The 26,130-nt window shown below is 43.4% G+C and overlaps 1 protein-coding gene across 3 annotated transcripts in view; it reads right to left on the bottom strand.

The window, feature by feature from the left end:
* Positions 1-3,886: 3,886 nt before the first annotated feature.
* Positions 3,887-26,130, bottom strand: part of UBASH3B (ubiquitin associated and SH3 domain containing B) — a 141,910-nt gene continuing 119,666 nt past the window's right edge. For all 3 annotated transcript variants that reach the window (XM_067751362.1, XM_067751360.1, XM_067751363.1), the window contains exons 7-14: positions 22,179-22,311; positions 20,637-20,757; positions 19,893-20,015; positions 18,737-18,829; positions 17,355-17,499; positions 11,309-11,415; positions 9,768-9,877; positions 3,887-8,575 (exon numbers count right to left, since the gene is read on the bottom strand). In XM_067751362.1, coding sequence (XP_067607463.1) covers positions 8,438-8,575; positions 9,768-9,877; positions 11,309-11,415; positions 17,355-17,499; positions 18,737-18,829; positions 19,893-20,015; positions 20,637-20,757; positions 22,179-22,311 — 970 coding nt within the window. In that variant the 3' untranslated portion in view covers positions 3,887-8,437. The remainder of the gene's footprint in view (positions 8,576-9,767; positions 9,878-11,308; positions 11,416-17,354; positions 17,500-18,736; positions 18,830-19,892; positions 20,016-20,636; positions 20,758-22,178; positions 22,312-26,130) is intronic.

The raw sequence follows: 26,130 nt of genomic DNA, 5'->3' as shown, positions 1-26,130 counted from the left end.
ACCTCAGGGAGCGGGGCTGCATCTTGTCCCCACAGGAACCACAGCAGGTGAGACGTTCCTGGAAAACGAAAGGGCCAGCTCAGCTTTTGTTCTTAAGGCTTCTACCTACAACCTAATCAAATGGATCATTCTGAAAACAGAACTCAAGTAAGAGCTGATTTCAGAAGGAAATTGTGGTTTGGGGGAAGGTACCGCAGGAAAGCCATCTCCAGCTTCAGATCTTAGCTCACAGATCTCCCAGGACAAGTGACTTCCCTTGGTGTCTTCATGTGCAAATGAGGGGGTTGGATGAGAGCAATTGTTTTCCAACTGTGTTCTGAAGAACCCATGTATCCCCCAGGTGCCTCAGGGTTCTTCAATATTTTCCTTAAAATTTCTTTCAAAAATATTTCAAACTGGTTGTCCAGGCTCTGGAACCAGGCTGACAGGGCTGGGATCTTAGCTCCAACAAATCCAGCCATGTGACTTTGGGCAGGTTGTAGAATCTAAGACTCAGCTTCCTCTTTTGTAAATTGGGAATAATAATAGTATCTTTAAAATAGGGTTGTTGAGAAGATTAAAGAGGTTTACGAGATAAGCCCTCACTAAATGCTGGCTGTCATTTTGCCACCTACTGGACATTACCAGCCTCTTCATTTGTTATACAGTAGGAATGGTTTCTGTGCTGGACTCTGGGCTTAGAACAAAATCCAAATGCTTCACCGTGGTCCACAACAGAGGCCGGCTAACTTTTTTGGTAAAGCGCCAAGAAGTAAATATTTCAGGCTTTGAGGGTCTTGTGTCCTCTTGTACTCACCTCTGCCCTTGTATCCAGGAAGCAGCTGTAAGCAATATGTCAATGAATGAGCATGGCCATGTGCCAATAAACTTTATTATAATTATAAAACTAAACTTAAAAAAACAAAACTTTATTATAGAGACTGGAATTTGGATTTCCTATAATTATTGAGTTGTGTCCTGACATAATATTCTTTTTTTTTAAAATTGAAGTATAGCTGATTTACAATGCTGTGACAAGCTCTGCTGTACAGCAAAGTGACTCAGTTTTCCACATATAGACACATTCTTTTTTTAACACTCTTTTCCATTATGGTTTATCCCAGGAGACTGGATAGAGTTCCCTGTGCTATACAGTAGGACCTTATTGTTTATCCATTCTAAATGTAATAGTTTGTATCTACCAACCCGAAATTCCCAGTCTATCCCTCTCCCTCCCTTCCTCTCCCTTGGCAACCACAAGTCTGACCTCTATGTCTGTGAGTCTGTTTCTGTTTTGTAGATAGGTTCATTTGTGTCGTATTTTAGATTCCATATATGTGATACCATATGGTGTTTGTCTTTCTCTTTCTGAGTGACGTCACTTAGTATGATAATCTCTAGTTGTGTCCGTGTTGCTACAAGTGGCAATATTTTGTTTATTTATGGCTGAGTAGTGTTCCATTGTATATAGATATGTACACCACATCTTCTTTATCCACTCATCTGTCGATGGACATTTAGGTTGTTTCCATGTTTTGGCTATTGTGAATAGTGCTAGTATGAACATAGGGGTGCTTGTATCTTTTTGCACAATATCCTTTTGATGTTTTTCGACCATTTAAAATTGTAAAAACGTCCTTAGCTTGTGGGCTGGACAAACACAGGGCTGTAGGCCAGATTCTGCAGAGCCCTGGTGTACAGGGCCCCGTGTTTCTGGGTCTGCCTTCCTCTCCTGACTCATTTCCCCCCACTTCCTGCCATGCTCATGAAGGTTTAGCCCACTGACCCCCTTTGTTCTAACCCTTAGCTCCTTCCCACGTGGGGGATTACTCATTCTGTCTCCCCAGGAGCCTCCTCATTTAGCTCTTCACCACAACCAGTTTCTACTCAAGCCTCCACTGCTGGCTTCATTGCCACTGCTCAGGTACACCAAAGCTGGCCATCCCATCTCAGGTAGCATCCCCCGCCCTGCATCCCTTCCAAATGTACTATCATATAACCCATTTTCCTCCTAAACAACATGGATCAACACCTGTAATTATTTTGTTTACTTGTGGATTCATTGTCTATCTCCAAAATTCATGAAAGCAGGGACCTTGTTTTTTTTTTTTTTTTTTTGCGGTACGCGGGCCTCTCACCGTTTTGGCCTCTCCCGTTGCGGAGCACAGGCTCCGGACGCGCAGGCCCAGCGGCCATGGCTCACAGGCCCAGCCGCTCCACAGCATGTGGGATCTTCCCAGACCGGGGCACGAACCCGTGTCCCCTGCATCGGCAGGCGGACTCCCAACCACTGCGCCACCAGGGAAGCCCCGGGACCTTGCTTTTTGATTTGCCGCTGTACCTCCACCTGCCACCTGCTAGGAACGTAGCATTCAATCAGTGTTGTAGAATGAAGGATAAGTCTACAACCTTAGGATCTTAGTATCTTAATTTCTCTCATATGAGTTAATAATACCTGATCTCCTTACCCTGAAAAATTGTTTTGAGGATCAAATGAGAATGTGCTTTTAAAACTATAAACAATTATACTTGGGGAAGGTCGTAAAATCATTAGGGCAGCCTCTTAGACAAATCACAGAATTCAACAAACACCCCAACTTTTACCATTCTCCTCTTACTACAGAAGCTAAATTATGGGGCAGATAGTAAAGTGACACCAGTATGAATGAGGCTGTTTTATTCCTTGTCCCTGATATTCCCCATAGACAAGAGGAACGGCTAGATGAGTGATTTTATCTTGGCCTTAGCAAAAAGCGATTTAGTTATCAGCACGTAGTATCTTTTTATTATTAGCATGTAGTATTAGGTATTTTATATTATCCTATTTGATGCTCATAAGCATGCTATAAAAAATCATTATGCACCCATTTTTCCAGGTGAAATGAGTTTAAGGGATCTAGGAAGTAGCTGAGCCAGGATCAGAACATGGCTCTATCTGACTCTGGAATTAGGGGTTCCTCTCCGGTACAATATCAAGTTCCTCTTCAGTGATACAAAGACTTTCTGAATTGTCCCATCAATACAATGACAACCAGCAAGCTACATGAACCTTGGCATCCTTTCGTGGTCAGGAGCAAGCCATCTGGGTTTTACATGTTTACTTTGGGCAAAATGACGCATTCTCTTTCTTTCGAAGGAAAACTGCTTTTTGGTCCTCAAACAGCTTTCCAAAAAAAAAAAAAAACCCAAACATTTTTGCTTATTTAAGCTTAAACAGATCCAAAGCACAATGATTCGTTTTCTTTGGATGTGCAGGCAGCCTGTACGTATATCACAAAAGGGCAAAATGAGCTTGGGAAACTGTCAAGCACAGAACAGCTGAGAACCAGCCACAAGGCTAAGCACAGCTTGGTCTTTTGTCAGATCTGAGCATTAGCTGTTAAGTTTCCTCAGTAAGTAAACCCTGCAAGGGTAGTAGCCAGTTGTGCCAACGAAAATGTGTGTTCATGTTCTCAGTATACATTTGCATACATGGCTTATTTTAAAACCTATTAGCTTAACATATCATTACTTCAGAAATGGGGTCTATGGCTTTTAGTAGTGTGGAACCCAGTTTGAACTGGAATTGTCCTCTCTCTGACCCAAATTCTTTCTCTATGCATCATTCCTGGTACACCTCCTCCGGGTGGGTAGTGGTGAGGGATGAAGCCTCGCACGTGGGGCAGAGGAAGACTTTTGGAGCTCGCTCTTTCATTCCTGGGTGGGTTTTCACCTCTCCAGCCAGGACGGCTCAGAGAGATGCCCAACCAGAAGGGAGCAGAGGCCCACGGTGCTGCCGGAGCCTCCTCTCATTTCCTTGAGCAGCAAGTGCCCCTCTGAGGGAAGGATCCCACTCTTAATGGACATTTATGAAATAATAATGACCACAGCAAGGTCTGAGGACATGATAGGAGTCGAGACCACTCAGTGTAATATGAGATCGCTCTGGATCGACTGAGGACACAGTTTCTCTTTATTAAATCATCTAGGAACCACTTAAATGGAGCTGCTCATGGAATGGAATGAACTAATTACAATGGTGCCAGAGCTGTATGGAGAAGAGCACGCAGCCAGGAAAAGCACAGATGCCACAGGTACTTTACAAGGAATTTGGCGACACAATTAGGTGTGGTTTCCTCTTTTATAATTACAAACCCTTTTCACCAAATAAATATGCCTGAATCACATAGAAAAATGATACATAGCTTTATAAATGAGAAAGAAACCAGTACACCTCCCCAAACAGGTTTAAAATGGTCTACGTGTAACCAAAATGCTTCAGGATGGTGTTCCCAATCTTGGGTGGCCATCAAAGAAAGAACCAGTACATATTTCCCATTATACATACATATGTATCCTGTACAGAGTCCAAGAATAGTTGAGCAGCTGCAAAAATTCCGATTTCTGTGTGAGTAATGGCAGCTAAATGGTGCAGTGTAAAACATTTGTAAGAACTGATGGTATATTAAGTTCTGACTATTCATCATCATAATTTTAAGCTTACACACACGGAACAAAATAGTATATGTATTTAAAAATCAAGTGATTTCCTCTGCATTTAGAGGCGACTTTTCCCCCTTCCTTGAATTTCTGTTACAGCTAGTCACTTCCCTAGGAAAATTCAATATGTTGCGGTACGAAAGCGAAGCAAATCCAAAGTGAATCCTATGTTTAAACATGAAAAGCATCTGCCGTCACCTAACAAAATATCCCCCCATCACCTTAGTAAAGTGAATATTCACCTAAAATAGATGTTAAGTCGCTCTTTTCCCTTCCCTCCTCCGCCCGATCTCATCCCTCATGGCGAGGCAGCAAGACTGGCGTCTCTGAGTTCTCACACGTGTGCAGGACTACAATTTAAATGCAAATAACCCTGCGCCTCATTATCTGAGAAGTTGGTGCAGACGGGCCAGTTGTGACTGTGCCTGCGAAAGTTAAAGGAGGCTCATCTGTATTCCAACACACGCGTGACTTAGAGTAAATTCAAAAGAGCAATTCATCACTGCTTTCAAATTAGACACCGGAGCGGCAGAGTGCCTAGGTTACGAGGAATACCTCCCTTACCACCCAGGGACGCCTTTCTACAAAGGCAACGAGATAGGAACCTCTCTGCAGTTCTTCAGTCAGTCCCTAGTGACACTAGGTAATTGAAATAAGAGACTTGATTTAATACGGACACAGCTAGTTGAGTGGAAAAGATACATTTATGGTAATGCTAAGCACAACTGAATGACAATCTATAGGCATTCCAAATTCCACTGACAGGAAAATGACCACAGCAGCCTAAGATGCAAGAAAAGGATCAACAATGATTTACCAAACTGACATCACTCCAGAAGATATTTTTTATTTTTTATTATTTTCATTTTTTGCAAAATTGTCTTTCAAATATAAGGTTACTTTAAAAGAATTCTTTGGTTAAAGTATAATTAAAATAAAAACTAGAGACTCCCCCAAGCCTTTCAATACAGGGTGAAAAATACCCCCCTCTTTCAGCCATCAGATGGCCATTTAATCAGCCATTCAGATTCTATGAATCTAAATGTAATGGAAAACACTGTATTCTGAACTCCTTGCTGGGGTGAAGCAATAAGCTCCCAGCTACCATTGCAGTGATGGAGAGGGAGCCTGGGAAAATGAAACCCCCAGCTTGTGCATTAAAATGTGCCAATTATTCTAGTCCACAAAGGAATAGACGTGGCATTTTAAAATCACTGAAACCAAAGTCTATCTGTGAATAATACTGAGCCATTAGCGGGTTGGTGTGGCACACTTGTGCAGGCAGCAGACTGTTTTGGACTTTCAATCCAGATTAAATCCTTTAGTTAATTTTATCTCAGTTTATTTCAGATAACTTTCAACATTAAAAAAACAAAATTTCCTCTCTACAGGAAACCATTTGCTTCTTCCAATCTGGCATTTCCTTCCTTTCTCCCTTGCTTCCTTCCCCCTCTCCCTCCCTTCTACCTTCCTTCTTTCTCCTAGCCCCCCAGAACATTTAACAAGCAGCAGCCTCAGTTCAAAAGAAACCAGCCTGAACTTGGAGTTGTAATAGCAATTTAGAATTTTTAAATGGATATGAAATCATGTAATACAGTTGTCTCTTCCTTTTATTACACATAGATTCAACACAATTTCCAAAGAATTTCTCAACTGGAGTCCAAGTTTAGTTTTTTAATTAGGTAAATGTGAAAAGAGAATTTCATGAGAATTCAGATCATTCAGGCCATTTTGATCAACAATCTCTGGATAAAGCAGAGGAATAAACTCTTTGACTCAAGGTTTTCCACCCTAAATTATTCAGAAGATTATTTCAGATCTTTGCCTTCCTTTGCTCACACAGATGATGGCCTAAGGCTTTGTCCATATTGGACTAAGGACACTGGACCGTAGCCCAGCTAAACCAATCTATCAGGTCATCAAAGGCTTAAGATCATGGAGAAGGAGAGAGGGATAACCTGTTCTGAACTTTGTTCTATACAAGTACAGACCCTGTCCAGAACACACTGCTACAATTTTCAAGGAAATCGAATATGAGATGTTCGCGCATTATTCTGAGCATTGAAAGTCCATGAAAATTTGTGGAGAATCTAATAAACATTATAGATCTGATTACAGTGGATTCACCTAATTACAGATAAAAGAATGACTGGCAGTGACATTGCATTGGCCATACTGTGACTTTTCTCTTAAAACCTTTAATATGAGTATTTCCCCCAGTTTAAGATGAAAACTTTTATATTAATCAATCATGTCAGCACAGAGTTATTTCTAGACCCAGAAGCTGGATCAGTGTTTGTGCAATGCTGGAAGAAATCAAGATTTGTTTCTTAAAATATAAAATTCATGACATATTTCTCTAAGTGACTTAAAAAAAAAACTCAACAATAATCCTCTTGCAGATTAACATACATAGCCAGCATCCTTTCACTTCCTCTTCTTTTCAAGGATCATCAAATTCTAGTTTCAAATAGGAGCATAGATCTATTTTTATATCCCATATGTTTTCTCCTTTGGGTTCTGAAGCTTGTTTAATGCTACAATGTATACTGACTTGTTTTACATGAATGTTCTCTTTAAATGGCTGAGATTTCATTTTGCGTATATATTCTAGAGTGAACTATACCATGCCAGACCATTGTCTGCTGCCGTCAACAGTCAGCTAGTCACACAATTAACTAGACATTGATAACTGTTTTCGTTTGACTGTCAATTTGTTTTTCTTTTAAATAAACTCCCTCTAAATTCAGGAAGCAAGTGTGACGAGATACCACAGGATGTGGCTCTCCCAACTTTCCTTAAGTAGCCCTACCTACCTCTTTTAAATTACCATAGCAAAACAAACAAACAAATAAAAACGACAGCACAAGCAGCAGTGCAGTCGTGACTGTCATCATTTAAGTTAGTTCCCTGACTTCATAATACATCTCTGGATGTAACTGATGCATTTGTGGGTGTTCTGTTATGGTTGACAGGTACTGTAAGCGTACAATGACCTGACCCTTGGTATGGTTTGTAACGACGTCCATATTGCACAAGAATGAGCTTCTTGCTGACTCCAAGAATGTATTTCACATACATCTGAAAATGTCAACATCCTTAACCAGTTAACATGGTCTAGACTCTCGGGGCGAAGACGAGCGAATCACGGTGATTCAGAAGTCCTGTGGCTCGTTAGGCTGTGACACGAGGAACTCCTTTGATATATTTGGCAAGTTCGTTGCTCCTACAATTGAATACTTCACACGTTTATCTTATCTTCCTCCTGAGTATCCAAAAGTGCTTCTGGAGAGTAAAAATGCTGTCTCCCCATTTCACAGATAGATAGAAGCAAGGGGGGTAGGACAGTAGCACAAAGCTGTAGTCAGCTTTTCTCTAGAGAAAATGTGATGTGGTGGTACCAGGGTGAAGGTTAGAGTCCTCCGGCAGATGGCCTGAGCCAGCAGCACTAGTGTGTGTGTGGGTCATACTGAGGGTAGAAACTGATGGGCAACCGCATGTTTTCTAATCACCTTAAAAGAATTCTGCAGCTTGGTTTTAACTGGAACATGGAGTTACAAAGAAAAGAAAAGCCCATCACTGGACTGGTAGCTTGGTGTCCCTCCAGCTGGATTCTCCTGCATCTTTCCTCAGAGTGGGCTGGCAGCTCTCTTTGGGAGGACCCAGGCTCCTTAGCACAGATGGAAGGGAGGAAACATCCTCTGCTGTAGCAGGTGCCCCTGTATAGGAAGACAATTCTTGAAAGCCTTGTTAGCGAGGCAAGAGTCCAGGGAGAATGAATTTTTTTCCCCTGAATCAAGTCTTTCTCTCCTTGACATGGTCTCATCCTAAGAACATTAAAGCCTGAAAGGAAATATGCTAAATGATTCTGAGCTGTCCACTTAGGATGTGGTGCAGACTTTCCCACTGTTACTAAGTACACGAAAAGACACTGTCCCAAAGCCTTCCTCACATCTTTTCTTCTTGTTCGCTCGTGCGGTTATTCTTGCAGCAGGGTCTCTCTCCAGTTGAAGCCCCCAGTTGGTCCATGGGTAAGAGGGAGGATTGGTGGGTCTGTCAGCTGCCAGATTCCAGTTTCTCCTAATTCTTCACAGGAACAAAACCCCAAGTAGGGGATCTGAAGTAAGATAGTAAAGAAAGGGAAAACAGGTTGAGTGCTCTAACTTTTACCTAGACGAAGGAAAATTCAAAGGAATGAATAAGGGCTTTGTAGGCAAGCATCCCCTCCAAAATATTGAAAATGAAATGGAGAGAACTGATACATTAGAAGGAAGAGTATTTACAACGCAAGAGGATTCTTTGGAAGGATTCATTACATGGTGAGCGCTTCTAGTGCAATTCTTTATAGATGGTTTCTATATAGCACGGGAGGAAAAAAAGGAACTCATGTATAAAGCTAAGGTGCTAGGAGTTCATTCCTAATTACAAGTCAAGCTGAAAACGCAGCTCAAACCTTTCTGAAATTATACTTGGACAATGGGAAAGATGAATCAAGTTTTAAGAATCTGTTTTATCCTGCTTTTTCTTGCATTTTTTGGCATGTGTGTCTAACACATTCAGAGCTGAAGCTGTGTGCCCTTCCTAACTTCAGTAGGCATGGCATTTCAAAACGTACTTGTGTGTGTGTCCAGAGTTGCATTTATGAACAAGACAAAAATCTCTGCCCTCAGGCAGCTTACAGACTAATGGGAAGGACAGACACGTAAGTAAGTTTTTAAAAAATGAGAAAAGAGTTGCCGTCGAGTTTGAACCAGGTTCTCTGGGGATAGTTACGGGAAGCATATAACTCAGCCTGGAGGGAAGTGTATGTGGGAGGGTGGCTGACGGGAAAACCTCTTCCACAGGCATGAGAAGGAAGAATCCAGATGTGTTGGTCAGCCTGGTGGGTTTTCTGTCTCGCTGCCTTGTTCCTGGGTTTGCCTTGCAGCCTCCTCATTTTGAATCACTGCTTCCTTTGGCCTATCCGCCAGGACCTCTCTTCCAGCTGAGCTATCAGATGCTGTGTTTTGGCCCACAAACCTCCTCCGTATCCGTTCCACGGTCCCACAGGGAAATCCAGACAATTTGCTTATGATTCTTAGCTACTTCTTAAGTTTTAGCTCTTAGAAGCTAGAAGTAGCTCAAACACATCTTTTTCTCTTACCCAAGGCCTGATAAAGCGCCTTAAACAGAGCCCCATTCAATACATCTTGGTTGAATAAACCAATAAATGTACCTTCCCAGCTCCAAAGAACTTCGCTATCAGCCAGCACTGAACCATTCTGAAGCTCCGAGGCCCCACAGGCCCCTGAAATGCAAGGAGGAATTACCTTTCGGACCATTTGCACAAAGTCCTTGGAGTTCTGAGGTGACAGGCCCTGAAGCTGGCAGGTGCACGCTTCAAGGGAAGATGCGTGGGCCACAATCAGGATGTTATTTCCTGGGGGCAAAAAAGCAAGGACTGAAAAGACTGTTTCTATAAAGACATATGTAAACCTTGTAATAAGTACTGAAGCCAAGTGTTCCAGGGAGAGGCAAACATTTTCGAGAAGGAGACAATTCGGCCAAAAGCAAGATTTTGAAAACGCTTTGTATTGTTAAGGCAGCCTAATGTCATTAAAAACAAAAAACAAACAAACAAAAACAACAGAAAAACCCAACAACAAACCTACTTTTAATCTTAAAGTAATTAGATTCACAGAAGGTAACAAATACATATTTTACATATTAAATATACGTGTGTATATTTTATATATACTATATACACATATTATATAATATGTATATACATTACACATATACATACATATATATACAATATGTATCTTGCATATATACTATACACACACACACTAGGTAGGTCCCATGCACCCTTCACACAGCCTCTCTGATAGTAACATCTTGCCTAAGGTATACTATCAACACTAGGAAATGAACACGGGTATAATCCACACAGCCTATTCGGATTTCACCAGCTTTAGCCAAGTCTATCACATGTGGAGCTTTTGGGAACCATCACCTCAATCAAGGTACAAAACTGTTCTATGTCTACAGGCCTCTCTGCTATTCTAATATATTATAGTTTTTGATGTTGCCATTGTAGAGCTGTGAGCACTTGAGACTTTCTGGTTGATAGAACAAGCTGAGTTTCTTTGCAGTGGGGATGGGTGGTACCACAGGGGTGGTCATGAAGTGAGTGGCTTACAAGTGATAACTGGAAGGCGGGAACCATCCATAATACTGTTGACCTGGGCTACCCACTGTTAACTTTCTGGTGTACGTAAATCCAGCCTTTGCTCTATGAAGATAAATATTTTAACTTTTAGTGGGGGATGGGAACGTGCAGACTCTCTTATAATCTGCCCTTTCTACTACAAATATTACAGTCCTACACATCATTAAATATTTGAGTTCAATGATTATAAGATTCAGTGGCAGACCTGAGTCGTATAGCACACTGCTCTTGGTTGGTGGTAGTAGTGACGGTAGGTATATTTGTGTCAGTGTGTTTGTGTGTAGGTGTCCATGCTCCTGGATCAAATTAGAGGCAAAACAGTGTTATGGTAAAGAATTTCTGGCAACTGTAATAGGGAACCTCCTTCAGAGAGTGGAAGATAAATAGCTGAAATGCAGAATTCTGTTATTTCATAGAGTAACTAAGTCTGATGTATTTCCACGGAATATCTACCATTTGAGGTACTCAAGAGAATAGTACAAATTTAACATGAAAGTATCTATAAGAGAGTCTGGAAATATTTTTCTTTCCTACTAAGCAAGTCTGTCAAAGCACGTTGAACCATCTTGAATAGCCAATTAACCATGGTGGAAAAATGATCACAGATTTAACTATGGAGTCCAAAATAATACCTACCTTTACTTTTACATTCACTTATTATTTCCTTTGTTACTTGGAAACTTCTACTGATATAGGTGTCATAGGATTCTGAAACCACTAATTTGCTGACTGGAATGTGAGGTCTGCAATAGAAAAATGAACAAAGGCATCGAAAACATTTTGATCCCAAGACAAAGCAACTGACATTACTCTAAGTTTTAGTTCAAGACCTTTCTAAAGTTCCCATATTTCTGTTTATCCATTTCCCTAGAAAGGATGGAGGCACAGGGAAGAGTATTTCAACTATGTAGAAGTGGGGTCCTAATATGCAGAATGTACAGAAATAAAGGCCATGTGCGCATGGTGTCAAAGTGACCAGCTGAAAAATGAAACATTCAGTTCAGGCTTCCCTTGCAGGATATCTCATAGCAGTTTGACTAATTTTACTGACAGTCAGTCCCAGGTCACATGAATAAGAGGAAGCCAAGCAGAGGTTAGATCGCTTTATCTATTTAAGTCACCAGAGATTTCCCAAGCCTCTAGTAGGCTTGCACACGATAAGCAGTAAGGGTAAGTTTTACTTAATCTTTTTCCAGTTTTATTGGGATTTCATTGATGTATAACATGGTGTAAGTTTAAGGGTGTACAAGGTATTGATTTGATACATTTATACATTGCAAAATGATGACCACCATAGTCTTAGCTAACACCTCCATTATGTCACATTTTCTTTTTGGTGGTGAGAACATTGAAGCTTTACTCTCTCATCAGCTTTCAAGAATATAATACAGTATTGTTAACTATAATCACAATGCTGTACATTAGATCCCCAGAATGTATTCAGCTTTTAACTGTAAGTTTGTAGCCCTTTGACCAGTCTCTCCCTATTTCCGCCTCCCCACGGTCCCATGGGTGTCCATGCTACTCTACTGTCTGTTTCTCTGAGCTTGGCTTTTTTAGATTCCACATGTAAGTGATATTATGTGGAGATATCTCTCTGAGATCTTGTTTTCATTTCCTTTGGATATACCCCAGAAGTGGGATTGCTGGATCATACGGTAGTTCTATTGTTAATTTTTTGTGGACCCTCCATAGTGTTTCCGTAGTGGTTGTACCCGTTTACATTCCCACCAACGGTGCACAAGGATCCCTTTTCTCAGTAGAACTACCACATGACCCAGCAATCGCACTACTGGGCCTATACCCTGAGAAAACCATAATTCAAAAGGAGACATGCGGGCTTCCCTGGTGGCGCAGTGGTTAAGAATCCGCCTGCCAATGCAGGGGACATGGGTTCGAGCCCTGGTCCAGGAAGATCCCACATGCCACGGAGCAACTAAGCCCGTGCGCCACAACTACTGAGCCTGCGTTCTAGGGCCTGCGAGCTACAACTACTGAGCCTGCATGCTGCAACTACTGAGCCCGCATCTTGCAACTACTGAAGCCTGTATGCCTAGAGCCCGTGCTCTGCAACGAGAAGCCACTGCAATGAGAAGCATGTGCACCGTAACCAAGAGTAGCCCCCGCTCGCCGCAACTAGAGAAAGCCTGCATGCAGCAATGAAGACCCAACACAGCCAAGAATAATAAAATAAATTTTAAAAAAGATCCTGCTGTGATCTACGTCAAAGAGTGTTCTGCCTATGTTCTTCTCTAAGAGTTTTATAGCGTCCGGCCTTACATTTAGGTCCTTGATCCATTTTGAGTTTTTGTGCACAACTGACTTCTGTATGTTGATTTTGTATCCTGCAACTTTGCTGAATTTGATTAGTTTTGACAGTTCTAGGATTTTCTGAGTCTTTAGGATTTCCTATATATAAGATCATGTCATCTGCAAACAAAGAGAGTTTCACTTCTTCTCTTCCAGTTTGGATGCCTTTTATTTATTTATCTTGCCTAATTGCTCTGGCTAGAACTTCCAGAACTATGTTGAATAGCAGTGGTGAGAGTGGCCATGCTTGTCTTGTTCCTGATCTTAGAGGAAAAGCTTTCAACCTTTCACCGTTGAGTATGATGTTAGCTGTGGACTTGCCATAAATTGCCTTTATTATGTTTAGATATGTTCCTTCTATACCCAATCTGTTGAACAATTTTTATCATGAAGAGGATGGTGTATATTGTCAAATGCTTTTTCTGCATCTACTGAGATGATCATATAATTTTTATCATCTTTTTTCTAAATAAATACACCACAATAAATGTGGTGTATCACATTTATTGATTTTTGTATGTTGCGCCACCCTTGCAACCCAGGGATGAATCCCACTTGATCATGGTGTACGATCCTTTTGATGTGCTGTGGAATTTGGTTTGCTAAAATTTTGTTGAGAATATTGGCCTGCAGTTCTCTTTTCTTGTAGTATTCTTATCTGGCTTTGGTATCAGGGTAATGCCGGTCTCATAAAATGAAATAGGGAGTTGTAAGGATAGGTTTTTAAAGGAGATATTAGGTCCATTGGACTTGTGAGCTAATAACGCTTCACCAGCCTTTCCTTTTCTTTCTTAGTTTGAACACAGACCACATACCTGGCAGTTGGAGAAGTCCAGGGAACATAAAGATGAAGAAAACCCAATTTCTATGTTTGAGGAGCTCTCTGTGTGTGGTTGGGGTGAGTAAGCTATTGACGTAAATGATAATTATGACACAATGTACAAACGCATATACGACGATGGTCAAAGCAGGGCCCTCCGATCCTGGTGACCCTGAATGTCTTCAATCCCAGCCACTTCTGTCTTGCACCTTCCTTTGCTATTTAGTTTTCTGGTCTATGAGGTGTTTACCTTGTTTTTTTGAGTACAACTGTGTCATATTTTCTTATTTTGTCTTTCACTGTTGGTATTTAGTGCATGGAGGTGCTAGTGAGTTCTCAAAGTGAATTCTCATGGCATCTGCATCAGAATACATTGCTGCTGCTGCTGCTACTAAGATTTACCGAGAGGTTCCCGTGTGTCAGGCTCTGCGCGAAGCGCCCTACTTGCATCCTTTGAACCTAGCCCACCTAGCAACACTTTTGCAAATTCTGAGTTTATGGATGACAAAACTAAGGCTTAGAAAGGCTACAGCTGACTTGCCTTTGCTTACATCATTAGCAACTCTTAGAGCCCGGATTTGAACCTGTGTCTGAGATTAATGCCTATAAAGTTATCCTTCACCCTGGATGGCTTCTGATAGTGCCCTCCTCAAAGCTGCCCTTCTGTGCACTTGGGTTTACTGTCTGGAGAGGAAGGATGCTGTTCCTTTTGAAGGTAACTTGCCTTCATCTAAGTAACATTCTCTCTGCAAGCATACTATTTCTCCTAGAAAACAACCTTCTGAATCCTACAACACCCTGGGTGACAGGGAGAAACACGAATCCCTACTCGTTAGGGATATGCCTCCTTGTTCTGGAGCAAACCCTTTCTTCCCATCCCTACTTCTCTTCCAGTTCCATTACCATTTACATCACCTGGTTTCCCAGGACCCCTCCCCCAACACACACACATAACACACACACTGTGACAAAAGGCCTCTTTGGTTCAGGGAGTCACGGCAGGGGTGAAACCACACTGTAATGTACAAGATTTGCGGAAGTGAAGAGTCGGTAGATGCCAGACTCCAGTTCCTCCTGATCAGTTCTTGCCTTGAAGGTGAACCTATGAACGGCTTCCACGTTTGAACGAGCCCTGACGGGGACGGGACAGTCAAAGCTTTCCCACTCTTGTCAGCAGTATCCTGCTTCTGACAGACAGGACCCCTGTACTATTCTGGGACTCAGGTGGGCCTCCAACCACCAACTAGACCTGGCCCGCAGAGCTCTGGGTACACAGGTAGTACCCTTGGGATAGTATTCTCCCGTGTATACTCTCCTCTCCCCAGCCTACTTTGGTCCAGACTATAGAGCAGGCTTCTGCCCTGAGTCCCACACCAAAGTTTGATTTGTTGTCTCTCTCATACTCCAGATCCATGGCTCCCCCTCCCCTTTGCCCTGCCTCCCCCAGTCAGGGTCCTGTTCTGAAGCCTCATGCAGCCGGTGTGTATTATTTTGTTTTTTCTGTCTTGCTCCTTCCCGCCTAGCTCCACTGGGGCTGCTTTCTACACCCAGCCCCCAGGATGGGTCTTGTTGCCCGTGGCGGACGCTTGGATATGGGTCACCAGCCTAAATCCACCTTCCAGCCGCTCCTCCCTCCTGTTCAAGGCGACAGGGAGGGATCTATGAGCAGTGCTTGCTTGGCTTATAATACCCTGCCTGTCGGTTCTTGCCCCTCTGCACATCACCACGTTTCTTCAATCAATCATTTGGGCACCACTACCTGCTTCAGAAGCCCTGCTCACTTGACAGAATTAATTTCAGAGTGAATTTGACTCTAGGGGCTGTGCCTCTCACATGCTTGATGGGTGAATTTCACGACTGATTGATTTATAGAATTAGAGGCTTAATCTCACCACCACCCCAAGCCCCAACACAAAATCGTTGAATAGAACTTTGATTTTTCGTAGAGGAAAAGGAAATCTGGAATATGAACCGCGTCCTGACCCCCAGGTTCCCGGCATTCATCCTTCTGTTCGTACTGCTGGTGGGGTATGTGTCTGTGTGTGCAATGAAGGGCTCAGGTGGAATGATTCTGGGAACCTTTGTAAATAGCTTGGGAAGAATTGCAGGCTGCACTTAAAGGGGAATCTGAAGGCTAGCTGGCCTGGGTGGGGCTGGGTGGTAGGTGAGGAAAGTCATTTTACCAACGTTGGCAGTAACTTGTTCTCTTTGCAGGGCAGAGGGATGGTGGCTGTTGGCATGGGGACAATCATTTATTGCTGCTTCCCAAGGAACAGAAAAACAGTGGCCATAGAGTAGATAGGACAAAATGTGAATTATTTCAGTAGAGGATCTGATTGATTGATTGATTTAATCTTATTTTTGAGGAACGCTCATTCCTTTAAGGCAAGAAGTAGCACACATTAATTAATTAATGGGGTTATCTGAGGTCTTATTTGCAGAGCCAAAAATTAGTACGGAAGAAAAGATATTCTCTCCTACCTTAGCCAGAAACTCACATTGCTTCCTCTGAGGTTTGGGTAGGTATTTGAAATGAAAGGTCAAGGGATGGATAGCACAAGGAAGAAAGTTTTGCTTATATTGGTCACTTGTTCCAAACTCTGTTTTAAGAAATGCATTTAATTCCCCACCGTAATGGTTGTGAATATCTGTCCTTCGTCAAAGGCATTTTACAAATGTCTGGGTGGATTTTTTTTTGTAATGCTCAACCTAAAACTTTATTGCACACTGACAAGATAATCAGATATATTTTAAACGCTTAATAGGAACAACTAACAAAAATATTTAAACCAAATACAGGGGTTAGAGAGAAAAATATCATTGCTTACTAAAAATATTTAAAATAAATACTGCTATAAAGAACACAAAAAGCATTTATTTTTATCACATCACTAAGAAGCCCGAGTGGATTTTTGATGGTTAATGTAAGTATGTTACAATCTACAAACACTTCTTTCTAATAATAGTCTAATGGAAAAAGCAAAGGACTACTATAAAGCAGATTACACAGTGTTTGGCACACAGAAAATGATCAATAAAGGTTAGTTATTATTATTGTCAGATATGTCCACTACATGTATAACTTTCGGCAGCCCACAGAACTCTCTCACATATGAAAGTGGCTTGCCTCCATCCTGGGGTTATAGCAATAATGAATGAAGATAATTAAAAATGCTTTGAAAAATCGAAAGTGACAGTCCAAGGCAAGACACCGTCATTTCCCTTATTTCCCAACAGGCTTCTGAACTGCTTTATCATTAGCTGGTGTGTGCTCCTGGCATGCGAAGTGGTTTTATTATTCACTGAAATCAATGTAGTAAAGTCAGAAAACCCTAGTGCATGTGATGGGAGACATACTCCACACCAATGCCCAATACAAGGGAATGCTGGCTTTCTCCAGTTTTTTTTTTTTTTAAATCATAGGGTGACTTCCACCAATATGGACAACTGGCTGTGGGCTACATCTGGTCCTTCATCTCCTTAATTAGCCTGGCCTGGTGGAGAAGAGTACTTCCACATTGGCCTCAGGAAACAGCGCTTTCGGAGGGTTACCTGTAGGTTGTATCAACACTCAGGTTGGCTGCAGCTAACTCTGATGGAGGTATCCACGCAGGTAGTGTGTTCCCAGCAACCCACTTTGTCCACTCAAATAAACCAGGCTCTACGCGGATCTTCAAGTGATTTTCTTGTTGTAAACCTTAGAGGGAAAATAAAATGAAGATGAAGGAAGTATTACTATGTTCTCAGTGGAAAAGTAAATTAGAGGCCAAATTGTTACAAAAATGCTCATAAACCTTCTATTCTCTTTCCTAGCAGATGCTATATATAGCTTAAGGAAGTAAAGTATGCAGGTTTGGACAAGAGTTTTTAATTTTTGTGTTATAAGCACGTGAGTTTATTCTGGTCACATCATCAGGATGTATGCTGGCTTTAAATGGTATCTGATTAAAGAAAAAGTCATTATCCGTATAATTTATTACAGTTCTGTGACTACTATAATTCCTCTTTCTAAAGTAAGTTCCAAGATGTTCTTACCAAGAAACTTCAGAAATTCTCAGCATCCACTGTTTTACAATAGCTTACATTATATTGGCGTATCATAGAGATAGTTTATTTTCTCTACTAGAAAATCCAGTGTTGAATATTTACCAATGCCAGTGCACAAGTCCTGTGTTTTGTGATTGTGTAACTGTCCTCAGAGTGGGAACTGTCCCTGTTTAACTCTTTGTATTGCATTTAGCCAACAGTTTTTCCTTGCAAATGTGATAGAGAATGCGTTTGAGTATATAGATGCATTCTGGCTTAAGGTTAACGAACAGAAGTCTCAAACGTAGTGTACTTTCCTTGTTGACTCAGCTTTTTCTGGCTTGTCTGTTTGGCATAAGTAAACAGTCAACCCTGTTTCTTCTAGTTTTCCTTCCAGTGAAATGAGAATGGAGATTCCTGTAACACAAGCTTCCACGGATTTTAGGGTAAGAGCTGAATATCTTTATAACAATGGTACGTTTGAACTTCTTCCAATGAACTAAAGAAACAAGGGTGATTAAGATTTACAGACACCTAGGAGCACCGTTCCCTGTCGTCAAGAGGCAAACAGAGCAGAGTGGGAGGAAACAAAGAAAAAACAAAACAGAAAAGGATCACGCTCTAGGCTCTAAATTACTGCCAGAGAACAATATTTTACAAGCCTCTAATTCATCGCAGAGAGCTTTACATTTTCAAGAAAAACATGATTTGTGTATTCTCTTGATCTCACTTCCGCTGCCAGAGTATGATTTGGGGACTTTTGCAAAGTCATCTTCCAAAAGAAAGAATCATTGCTCAACATTTCAAATTCAAAGCTTTCAACTGGCTAATGTCCCCTGAGTAGGATAATTTGTGTCAGGTTGCCTGGAGACGGAGGGATGGGCTAGCTGACCTTTATCCAGTCTCACCTTTCAAGATGTTGTACGCAGTCTGGACACAGCGCAGGGACGGGGAGCAGTAGACATGGTCAATGATGGTGTTACTCTCTAATAAGGCTTCACCTGCGAAGGAAACCAGAGAAGAATCCATCCGATGACTTACGAAGCCTCAACTTGACTCTCAGTGTCGGAGAGGGTGCCAGACAGACCCTGCAAACCTCTGTTTCCAGGTGGGCGCTCACATAGGGCCAGCAGTTTCAGTCTCATTTTCAACAACTCTCCTGACCAGTGTTTCTGTGAAAGACCAAGGGACACACCCTTCTTGTCTATTTTCTTTCTGTCTCTCTGGTCCTAACAAGCAGTAAAATGCCCATTTTTCTCTCATGGATAAAGTCTAAATGCCTTAACATGGCGGTCAAAGTCTTCCATGAACTTGTCTGTCTCCATCCCGCCAGCCTTGTCTCCCGCCCTGGTCACAGCTGATGCTCTAGAAACAAGACGGCTTGTTTCCTCTGCACTGTGGACGCTGCTTCTCATGTCTATGACTCGATGTTGATCCTCCCACTGAGATGCTGTCCCACCTTCCTACTAACTTCTACTCTGTTCTCCTCTCATGTCTTCTTTTGTGCTCCCATGATACTTTGTACATAGTTCTATTCTTGAGTAACAAGAATACTCTATATTATTTATCCACTTACAAGCTTCGCCGAGGGTGGGGACTTACGCTTAGGTCCCCAGTACCTAGCATGGTGCCTTGCACAAGGTAAGTGATCAGTTGACGTGTGTTAAATGATTGAACAGGACAAGGCTGCTGCTGGCTCTGTGTGGCAGGTATGGACCTAGACCTGCAAAGAACTGAGCATCTTGGAGACTGGTGGGCCTCTATATTTTCAGCCACTCCTGGGTTGCCTTCTCATCCTTGCGCTAGAAGCTGACCTGTCTGCCGCACCAAGCCTGACCTTGCCCCATCACTGGACCATCTGCCCCTTGATAGGGATCACACCTCGTTCACTTTGGCAAACCAACCCAGTGCCCTGGACCTAATGGTTACATAATAAATCCCTTTTGAACTGAGGAAATATAGTACTTGTAGGAAAGCCCTAGGCAGCATTCTGGCATCCCCACTGGAGCCAGTCTTTGGAAGAAGTCGCCAGGAAAGGCTGTGTGATCACGCCAGGACACTCACCCACGAGTCTTGCCTGCATACATCCGAACACGGTGATTGGAGCATCTTTCTCGTAATCTCGGAAACCGCCGCTCCGCTGAGGTAAGCTATGAGGCATGTTCAGGTTAGTGCGTACGTAGCGACCTGGAAAGAAAAGTCAGGCCAAGGCGACATGAGTTTCCTATCTCCTTAGGGCTTCCACTGCTGGTCCTGCCAGCCCCTCCACTTCCATTCCTTTTTGGCCACAGAGACTGAACTGAGCTCTCTAGAAAATATTGAAGCCGACCTCCTCCTTTAGTACTGTGTCCTGGAATCCACGCTTCCATTCCGCTGACGAAAGTGACAAGAGATAGTTTTTAAGGGAAAGTAACAACCAGACACTCTAAAGCAGGTAGGATTCTCTGAGGTGCAAGCCTCCCTCTCTTAAACATGCCACCCAAATGAAAATGGAACCAAAATGAGCCGGGGTGACTTACTAGAGGGAGGTCTGGTCATGGAATCAAGACACCTGTCTCTGCCTCTAACTTTGCCATGTGGCTGTGGGGCAAGACATCTGCCTTTTTTGGTCCATGGTGTCCCAGTTTATAGAATGGGGGTAAGAACACTTCTCTCTCCCCTAACACTCCAGACAATCCGGAAGGACTTACAATGTAACAGATGACAGGCGTTTCATAAATGACTCCATCTAGATAAAAGTAGCTTGACTCTGCCCCCTAGAGGCCGTGATGGGTATGCCAATGCTGAACAGGCCCACCAATTACTGACCTTTGGCGTCGAAGCACTGGGATAGCCAGTACTTCCCAAAAACAACATCCATCCTCTCACCGTGCCGACACACAAAGAGGCATCTCTTCTGAGGGCCAGGCTGGCCGCTGATCCTCAGAGGCTGCAGAGAAAGAAAGGCTATAAGTGGGGACACACACATAGACACGTCTCAGAGCTAGCTGGGTGTCAGGTGAGCTGTGCTCTAGAACGAGTTTCACTAATGTTCGAGCGGGATAAGCCCCTTAACTGCCTCGGATTTCTATAAGATGGGGGTGGTAAGCCTCATGTACTGACCTCGCAAGTTATTTTGAGGCTCAGATGAGATGCACTGCAGGTGCTTTGCAAAATAAGAAGGGCTATGAGAATGGTTTTATTGTTACTGCTGCTGCTGTTGGTAGGATTAGTATCTGGCCAATACTGAAACACGAAGACCACCTGAGTTACAGCTCAGAGGCAAAACTAGCCAGGATGGAGAGACGGCCCTGTAGCGGGACAGCTTCTTCCCCTAACGAGATGCTCCATCAACTCCTTCAGGGAGCGAGGACTTTTATTACCACAAATACATCTGCCGCATCTCCACCGTGTGGTGGTCCGAAGGCTACTCCGGCCAGGAGGTCCCGCTTTGCCCATTCTAATCGCAGGTTAGGCTCTGTGGTCTCGCTGCACGCAAGACGGTGTTCCCAGAAGTGGCTCGGGGAGGGCAGTTGCTACCTCTGGGTGATGAAATCGGCAAGTCTAGTCAAAGGCTTGTCCAAACGGCTCTGGTTTCTAGAACTACTGCGTGCATCCTTACAGATGTTTCTAGGTTCCTTCTTTCTGATGGAGTCAGCTGTTCCCAGCTTCCTCAGGGCTGCCAGCTCCTACTGGCTTCACATTTGCCAATACAGTACATACACTTTACAAACTCCTCCATTCTGTACCCTTTCTGGCATATATCGGACATACACTGAGCGTTCACTAGGTGCCAGGAACTGTGCTAAGAACCGTATCCTTATTTCCTTTCATCTTCACAATGGCCTGTAAAATAGATTAGATACAGTTGACCCTTGAACAACTTGGGTTTGAACCATGCAGGTCCAACTAATACACAGATTTTTTTCCCAAAAGTAAATACTACAATAAAATCTGCAGTGTGTTGAATCTAAGGATGCAGACCCGTGGATCTGTAGGAAGCAAACTGGGTAGGTGGAGGGCCAGTTGTAAGTTGCAAGTGGATGTTCCACTGTACGGAGCATGGAGGTCGGCATTCCTAAGCCCCGCGTTGTTCAAGGCTCAACCGCGTCACTGCTTTACAGATAACATATCATCCTCTCTGCAGAGCAGCCTTCCTTACCAGCCTAGACCCAGATGCTGGGAGTCATTGTCAGCACCACCCATCTGACTCTTCCTAAGCCTTAAATTTTTATATATCTTTTAGGCTCTTGTGCCCTGAGAGATAGGTAACCCTTTGGGGGCAGCAGGGGCAAGGCCTCATCCTTAGTAAAAAGGTGCTCAGTGAATCCTGAGCAGAGTTGAGGAGGCGGCCCTGACAGTCAACCTTACCTGAGTGGGCTGGCAGATGACGGTCAGGGGCGTCGTATCCCCCAGGCCCTGGTCCTCATACTGCCGCCTCTCCAGGATGCCATCCCCAAATGAGAGCGCATTGGAAGATGATGTATTTAAGATCGAGTAAGAACTGCAGAGGAAGACAAGGAAGACGTTAACTGCTTTGGCCAGAAGTCATCAGCACTTCACCCCTGGGCTCAACGGGACTGTGGGAATGAGTAGGAGACACTCCCTGGGGCGGTGCAATGGCTGGGAAAGCTGAGCAGGGGGCATACCATGCCTGCAGAGGAACATCTTTTTAAAAAATTGCTTATTGAAGTATAATTAACTAACAATATCATATTAGTTTCAAGTGTACGACATAGCGATTTGGTATTTTTATAAGGAACATCCTGTTTTATACTGAAGTCTTGCAGTTAATAAATTAGTGGTAGATGGATTTCTGTACTTGGAACAGATGCGTTCATCCCTGTGGGCAGGGATGGGGCCTGTGATTCTGTGCTTATTAGGATGCCACAGGCGTGGCTGGCACCCAAAGCATGCTGCAGAATAATGAGGTATCAATTTTGTACCATTGTCTCCAGCTCTTTTTCTGGCTCCAAGAAATAAACAATTCCTGTTGCCTTTAATCTTTTCCATGGTGATTTCCATCTGAACTGACAAATAAGAGGGAGGATTTTGACCGTCTCTACCACTTTGCCTGTGGCGCCTAATGGTCAAGGAAACCTTTGCCCATTACCCCCTACTCTACCTCCTGCAGTTTCCAAACCCCTCCCCCATCTCAATCATACCTCCAACAAGATGATTAAATACAGCATTTTTCCAGAGGAGACCATTCTCACCAGATGTGTAGAGCTTTGAGCCAAGAGCTCTCATTTCTGGATGTAACACTGTAACTACAGAAGCCCCAAAAGAGGTCTTGCTGAAAGACAGGCAGCAAATCATGCTGTGTTTAAATTATTTTGATTAGTAAGGCCTCCAAAAAGCTTTATCTAATAAACACTGCAATTCAAATATGGTTGTTAGGCAAATCCAACAGACATCACTGGGCAGCATCAAGGGAGAGCATTTAAATTTTAGATTTCTTGCTTCTTTACAAATAGGGTAAAGTTGCATATGTATAAAAGAGCACTGAATCTAAAATAGCCGTTAGCTTTATGGTTATTTAATTTTTTAATATTTTGGGGTTATTTCTAAGGAAATCTTGTACCATTCACACAGTCTAATAGGCTGGTTGCTTTCCTTTATTTTAAACCGAGACCCTCCCAAACATCACACCGTTAAAGAAAATTCATTTTCACTGTCTGAGTCATCAAAGCTTCAGCGCCCGAGATGTCTGGATATATGGAATCATCCTGACATCTTACTTGTACATGTTCCCTAATTTCTTTACTTTATTACAGCTGTGAAGACACTGCTAGAATCCCTTCTCTCTCTCCTTCAGCTCAGCCGGCAGCGAGACTGCCAGCCTCCTTCTCTTCTCAACTGTCACTGTCATCAAAGCCCCCGACTCACTGAGGCAGTTTGGGGCTGTCAGTTCCAGTAAGACAATAGTCAGATGCTTCATGTTGAGCGCAGAGTAGGGAGAAAGCTGAACCTGACGCCCGGACCATCTTCTCAAGCATCGGAGAGACACTGCACCTCCCTAGGACACATCAGGGCTGTGTGTCAGCTGAGAAGGACCGGCCAGCCTACCCCAATTTAGAGGACACGGTGGGACTTTCACCAATTGGTACGTATCTGGAGGTACTCAGAACCCGGCAGGGTGCTCTAATAAGGGTGGTAGGAAAATATTTCCTTAGGAGGGACTCGGAAAACTGAGGACAGGGGAGGAAGAGTTGTGAAGGGCTGCTGACCCCAAGTCCCTACTTGTTGGTTGCTTGAATCCCCTCTGCAACGTCCCATCAAGTCGGCCACGTCATGCTTGAGGACCCTGTGGCTCTCCCTCCCCCAGGCTACCTGTCATTAGGGGCGAAACAAGGCTGTCTTACAGCAGCTGGGCTCTGCCTCGCTGAGTCATTTCCACTTCTGGGGTTAATTAGGAAAGTGCAGTTCTTCTATAGGATCGCTTTTGTGGAAGAGACATTTGATTTGACAAGCATGTAAGAGAGGACTAGAAAAGACAAGTTAGAAAAAGAAAATAACCGTAAAGCTAATGGCTCTTGTAGATTCAGTGCTGTTTTAGACACGGCCCTGATCCACATAAAGCTAAGTCCTTTACAGCAGTGTTCACACACGCCTCTACGGGAAAGGCAATTATCATCTCCATCTCCTAGATTAGCAAACTGAGGCTCAGAGACGTCATGTTAGTTGGCCAAGGTCACACAGCTGGTGAGTGGGAGAGTCAGGATTTGAATCTAAGACTACTGGAGTAAAAACTCAAATTCTTAATTACAGTGTCCTAACAAACACCTAGTATATTAGTATTTCCCCCACTCTCAGCCGGGTTGGCTGTAGCAGCTGATAGTGAAATTTCAGACATGGTTCCCAGGGAAATAACATCACTAGTAATCTCTCAGAATAAAGGGAGATGACACACAGACCTCCCTGGGATCCATGGACTGAGGTCACTGAGGATCCCCTCCCATTTCAGCAGAGCTCTAACTTGGGCAAGAGTGGGTTTAGATGCAGAGATCTGAACCGGGTCAGCAGAACTTCTCCCACATACTCTTCCCACAGGGAGCCCTACTTGTAAGAATGTGATCTGGGAGCTGTATATCATCAAATAATCTTTTGATTCTCCGTTTCTTCACATATATTATGCTTTTTTTTTTTTTTTTTTTAACAGGGATAAAACGGTGACTTTGGAAGCCCAACTTAGAAACATTTCTGAAAAAGCAAAGGTCCGGGGGGACTTTCCTGGTGGTCCAGTGGCTGAGACTCTGTGCTCCCAATGCAGGGGGGCCCGGGTTCAATCCCCGGTCAGGGAGCTAGATCCCACGTGTCATAACTAAGACCTGGCACAGCCAAATAAATACATAAATATTAAAAAAAAAAAAAAAAGTAAAGGTCTCGGGAACACGAGGCAGCTTTGACCTTCCAATTTGTGCCCCCAAATGCTGGATGTTCCTTGGGTGGGGACGGGGAAGGAAGAGGAAGGGTTGCTGGGGAGGCGGTTATGAAGGAAGAAGATATTCCTTTCCATCCCTGGGTTTGTGGTTTATTGGCTTGCTGCTAACCAGGGTAGGGGACTGTCTTTTCTTTTCTTCCTCCAGGCAAAACACTCACTGAAATTGCCTGTCTCTGTTATTACTGTCATAAAAGAGAAGCAGTGTTACACACCATGCAGCTGGTGCTCAGAGCTTCCGGCTCTCAGCCACGTTGGCACATGGCAAGAACAAGAGGGAGGAAAAACAAACCAGCACGCACACCCTGGCCAGATGCCCGCGTGCACCAGGGAAGGGCTGGCTTTGAACTCCTCCGATTAAGAAACATAAAAGAGGAACAAAAGGCACCTCTCTCTCAGGACAAAGCTGGTCATGCAGCACAGGTCACTCTCAACGTGGGAACAGGTTGGTTTGGGGGCAAAGCAGGAGTGAGGGATGGGTGGAACGCTATCACTCTCCAGAAAACTTGGGTGGGGGAGGGACCGCTTGCCTTTCTAAGGCTCTGGCGGTTGCCCATTGCCACAGAAATGGTCTCTGTCATCTAGGCATTCACATGCCAAGTCTCAGGACTTGCTCGGGGTCACCTCACGGTGAGGGGCGGTTCGGTTTCCTGACCCTTGCAAATCCTTTCACTACTGGTCTGGCTGGCATAGTGGGAACCTGTCCTGCTTCTCTGGGAAGTCAGACCCCTCCGTGCAATGACCCAAGAAAGAGTGGACAGAAGCCCCAAAGCCATAAAGACTCAGTGCTGGGATGACCCACACTGAGGCCAGAAGAGATGGTCCCCCAAGCAGCCTCAGTTTAGTCTCCAGTCAGGAACTCAGACAGATGCTACATCCAAT

The sequence above is a fragment of the Pseudorca crassidens genome, chromosome 9 (assembly GCF_039906515.1).
Source record: "Pseudorca crassidens isolate mPseCra1 chromosome 9, mPseCra1.hap1, whole genome shotgun sequence".
In the NCBI taxonomy this organism is placed as follows: domain Eukaryota; kingdom Metazoa; phylum Chordata; class Mammalia; order Artiodactyla; family Delphinidae; genus Pseudorca; species Pseudorca crassidens.
Note: the sequence above shows the minus strand (reverse complement) of the source record. Positions and strands in the feature narration are given on the sequence as shown.